General features: G+C 46.0%; 1 protein-coding gene across 1 annotated transcript; it reads right to left on the bottom strand.

The window, feature by feature from the left end:
• Positions 1-305: 305 nt before the first annotated feature.
• Positions 306-3,392, bottom strand: LOC139297294 (actin, alpha cardiac muscle 1). The gene is made up of 7 exons (XM_070919904.1): positions 3,363-3,392; positions 2,760-2,898; positions 2,175-2,499; positions 1,931-2,092; positions 1,422-1,613; positions 531-712; positions 306-450 (listed from the first exon to the last, which is right to left on the bottom strand). Exons 2-7 carry the CDS (start codon positions 2,886-2,888, stop codon positions 307-309), a joined length of 1,134 nt encoding a protein of 377 aa, XP_070776005.1. The 5' UTR covers positions 2,889-2,898; positions 3,363-3,392; the 3' UTR covers position 306.
• Positions 3,393-4,389: the final 997 nt, after the last annotated feature.

Raw genomic sequence — 4,389 nt, 5'->3', positions numbered from 1 at the left:
GGAAGGACAGTGCCTCGCTGCTTTCGAGAGAGAGAGAGGGAGATTTTTTTCTTTTTCTTTTGGGATCCTAAACCAGATCCTGAAAAGCACCCTTTTATTTTTCAGATTTAAGCTGAAAAGAAAGAAAGATGCGTTTTTCTGCAAGTCCCAGTTTATTTATAAAGCTATACATATCCACATATAAATTGCACTTGAGTATAAACAAAGAATCTGACGACAACAAACGGATTCCTGCTTTTGAGCCATAAATTGAGTTGTTGGCACAGAAGGAGGGAGGTAAGGGGGGGGGGGGGGGGGGGGGGCAGCTTAGAAGCACTTCCTATGGACGATGGAGGGTCCAGCCTCATCATACTCCTGCTTGCTGATCCACATCTGCTGGAAGGTGGACAGAGAGGCGAGGATGGAGCCGCCGATCCAGACGGAGTACTTCCTCTCAGGGGGGGCGATGATCTAAACACAAACACAATTGTTTATCTTCGACTCATAGAGATGTTGTCATGTTGTCATGTTAAACAGTGAGTCTAAGTTACCTTAATCTTCATGGTGCTGGGGGCCAGAGCGGTGATCTCCTTCTGCATGCGGTCAGCGATACCCGGGTACATAGTGGTGCCGCCAGACAGGACGTTGTTGGCGTACAGGTCCTTGCGGATGTCAATGTCACACTTCATGATGCTGTTGTAAGTGGTTTCGTGGATGCCAGCAGATTCCATGCCTGTGCAAACACAGACAAGTTAGTGAGTTTAACCTCCCGCAGCGAAGAGCACATGACACCGCCGTCAGCTGTCGGAACAGGTGCTGAAGTGGACAGCTCTGCCGACAGCTGCGCGCTCTGCGGCGCAAATGTGAACAACCAGCCTCTTCTTTAGATCACTCGTGTCTATTTATCGGCCATGAAGTGGTGAAACAGGAGGTGGAAAAACTGTGACCTCCAGTTGATGATCAGGATCAGGCAGCCAACCAACTAATATGAGCAATAAACACCTCTATATTTGGAAACCCGCCCATTTATAGAGTTTTTATTCTGATATAATATCTGATAAATGTGTTTTAAATTATATCAAGTTCGCCTGAAACTCTGGGCAAATTGTGCAAACAATCCTCATATGCAAGGACTGAGTCGAGCATCGAGTCTTAACATCCTTAAAGCAAGTATTATTCAGCCCAGGTCTCTTTTTTTCGCACTGAGTCAGAAAAGATCAATTGGTTAAGTTTTAGAACAAAAGTTGATTTGCGCCAAACAAACATGTGAAATTATCATTTCATTTGTTTTTGAGTACGTTAGGTTAACTCTAGTACTTAAGTGGCTATAGCAAAGACTTAAAGTCGAGTTACTGTATGAAACCTTAAAAACTACAGTTCACGGGACACACAGCTACTACAGCTAAATTAACTCTGCCGTGTCTGCGCTCGCCTTTACGCACCGATGAACGAGGGCTGGAAGAGGGTCTCCGGGCAGCGGAAACGCTCGTTGCCGATGGTGATGACCTGACCGTCGGGCAACTCGTAGCTCTTCTCCAGGGAGGAGGAGGAAGCGGCGGTGGCCATCTCATTCTCGAAATCCAGAGCCACGTAGCACAGCTTCTCCTTGATGTCACGCACGATCTCGCGCTCAGCTGTGGCGGGGATCAGATTTGTAGGAAGTCAGTCAAATGTGCATCATTACTCACGTCAAAACAACATGTGAAGGTAATTAGATGCGAGTGAAAGGTATTTTCCCACTGGTTTGCAATTGATTTAACAATTTGTTGGGTTTATCGGCAGAGGGACGACATCACTCAGTGTTTTTCTTCTGTGTATGTTTAGGGTGGAGGTGTGAAAAATTGTGTGATAGATTACAGTGTTAAAATAAAGATAATTTGGAAATACAGTACGCGGTGCGCCATAGCCAACACAAACTCGTCATAAATGTAAATGAGTAGTCTATACTTACCGGTTGTGACAAAAGAGTATCCTCGCTCAGTCAGGATCTTCATGAGGTAATCTGTGAGGTCACGACCGGCCAAATCCAGACGCATGATGGCGTGAGGAAGAGCGTAACCCTCATAGATGGGTACGTTATGGGTCACACCGTCACCGGAGTCCAGGACAATACCTGATGATGAATACGTGAAAATTAAATTCATATATTAACGAACTGAACAAAGTATCCTGCACACCTGAGGAGTCTGTCATACCTGTGGTACGCCCTGATGCGTACAGGGACAGCACGGCCTGGATAGCCACGTACATTGCGGGGACATTGAAAGTCTCGAACATGATCTGGGTCATCTTCTCTCTGTTGGCCTTAGGGTTGAGGGGGGCCTCTGTCAGCAGGGTGGGGTGCTCCTCTGGGGCCACGCGCAGCTCGTTGTAGAAGGTGTGGTGCCAGATCTTCTCCATGTCGTCCCAGTTGGTGATGATGCCGTGCTCGATGGGGTACTTCAGGGTCAGGATGCCTCTTTTGCTCTGGGCCTCGTCGCCGACGTAGGAGTCCTTCTGGCCCATACCGACCATGACGCCCTGATAACAGCAAGGATCGGGGAATTAGTGATGTGGTGGAGAACTACTACTAATCATCACAGAGCATCATAACTGCCACTACATACAGAATTAAACTGTGTTTTGCTCTGCTTATCAGTTTGAATGTAGATGCGTAATTTTGGTGCGCAATTACGCACGGTGGATCTGGCCCTCATCCAAAGCCATAGATTGTTTGTATGTGATGTAAACAACTTAAAGTGGCACTCGTCACTGTGGAGTTTATGAATAGTTGACTTTACCTGGTGACGGGGGCGACCAACGATGGATGGAAACACGGCGCGAGGTGCGTCATCGCCGGCGAACCCAGCTTTCACCAGGCCAGAGCCGTTATCACACACCAGGGCGGTAGTCTCTTCGTCGTCGCACATGGTGTCAGATCTGCAACACACACGCACGCAGTGGCACTGTTAGATCCGGCGATGACATTCGCGTTTGTTTTGATGGGGAGATTGAAGATATTGCCTTCTCTCAACACACATAAGGTCACTTCTCACTCTTATTGTGAATTATGCTGACATTATGTGCTATATACGTATACGTTAAGACCGGGTTAGTATTTCGGATTTTCTTTGTTGGGTCACTAACACTAGAGCTGGAAAAAGTTCAATTGTTATATATATATATATATATATCACAACAACTATAATCCACAATCCGCAAAAGAAAAGAAGCTGATGAACTACAGGCCGATGTGGTGAGATGATACGTTTCAGTTCGATTGGTTAAGCAAAGGTGGAAATCACTGCCATTCCTGTTCAAATTCTGTATCCATCCGCTTGTGACAAATCCACTGGGTGGTCTTTCTCAGTCCTCCCTCGGTCAGTGCCAGTGCAGGTACTCACCAGATCAGCACCAGGCTCGCCGGATCTTGAGCGTGTAAACCAGGGGGTCCCGAAATGTCACGTCGGACCAATTTATACCCTGACAAGTGTCCGTAAGAAGGGGCCGAGCGGTGCGACCCCTTCTCCATATTTGGCAGCTCACTGCCCCATTGACAACGGCCTCTCCATGAATGGCAGGACAAGGAGAGGGAACTCCCGCGCGGACATCTGTGCCTGCCGCCCATGTTTGGAGGACAGCGGTGAGGACAGACTAAACAATGACTTGGCTTCCCTTTTCTTTTCTATATCGATAATATTACTGAAAAACCTCACTGTGTCTGTTGAAGGCCCACTGGAGTGAATAATAGCGACAGTCTGGCACATTTCTGCCTAATGTCAGTATAATAATCCTATAATATCAGTGTTTTAACAAAGACACACTGAAGGACACAGGCCATATCCAGTAGAAACATGGATTTAAAACATAAAGAGACACATTTCTTCCTCTTAACTGGGGTGTAAGGGAGCCACGGGGTCACAAGGAGTTATCTTTATAAACCCAAGCCAAGTCTACTGTATGTGAATATCCAAACATCTGTCTGATGACTTGTAAATTCATAAATATCCACAGCTTTTTTTAGTATTCTGAATAATAGATTATTCCATTTGTTTTGTATCTGTGTTTCTGGAAACTTCTCCTAAACACATGTGAGTTTAGATTGGCAGGACACATGTAGCCCTACGGTTCCAAATGGAGAGACCACTTGTGCCACACAGCTGGTGTCAGCAGCTGTTTGACTCTGTTGAGAAGCTCCAAACCCCACATTTCAGAGTGGGGGAAGCCACTGCTGCAGACCAAACATTCCCATTTTAGCACAGTGTGAGTGTGCCCCCCCAATCAAAACAGTTTTAATAGATTTCATCATAAGTGTGCACATATATTCATAAACAAGTGTGCTGCTGGACTCACCATATGGCAAATGAAAAGATATTTCTTGATTTCATTTGCATAAAATCAATGAGTTTCCATAATTATAATGAGCTGCAT

Source organism: Enoplosus armatus, chromosome 15, assembly GCF_043641665.1.
Source record: "Enoplosus armatus isolate fEnoArm2 chromosome 15, fEnoArm2.hap1, whole genome shotgun sequence".
NCBI lineage: Eukaryota > Metazoa > Chordata > Actinopteri > Centrarchiformes > Enoplosidae > Enoplosus > Enoplosus armatus.
Note: the sequence above shows the minus strand (reverse complement) of the source record. Positions and strands in the feature narration are given on the sequence as shown.

Coding starts and splice junctions, on each gene's coding strand:
- LOC139297294 (XM_070919904.1), bottom strand. CDS start 2,888: ATGTGCGACGACGAAGAGACTACCGCCCTGGTGTGTGATAACGGCTCT. Junction 2,500..2,759: donor TTGGTCGCCCCCGTCACCAG/GTAAAGTCAACT, acceptor TGCTGTTATCAG/GGCGTCATGGTCGGTATGGG. Junction 2,093..2,174: donor CGCATCAGGGCGTACCACAG/GTATGACAGACT, acceptor ATTCATCATCAG/GTATTGTCCTGGACTCCGGT.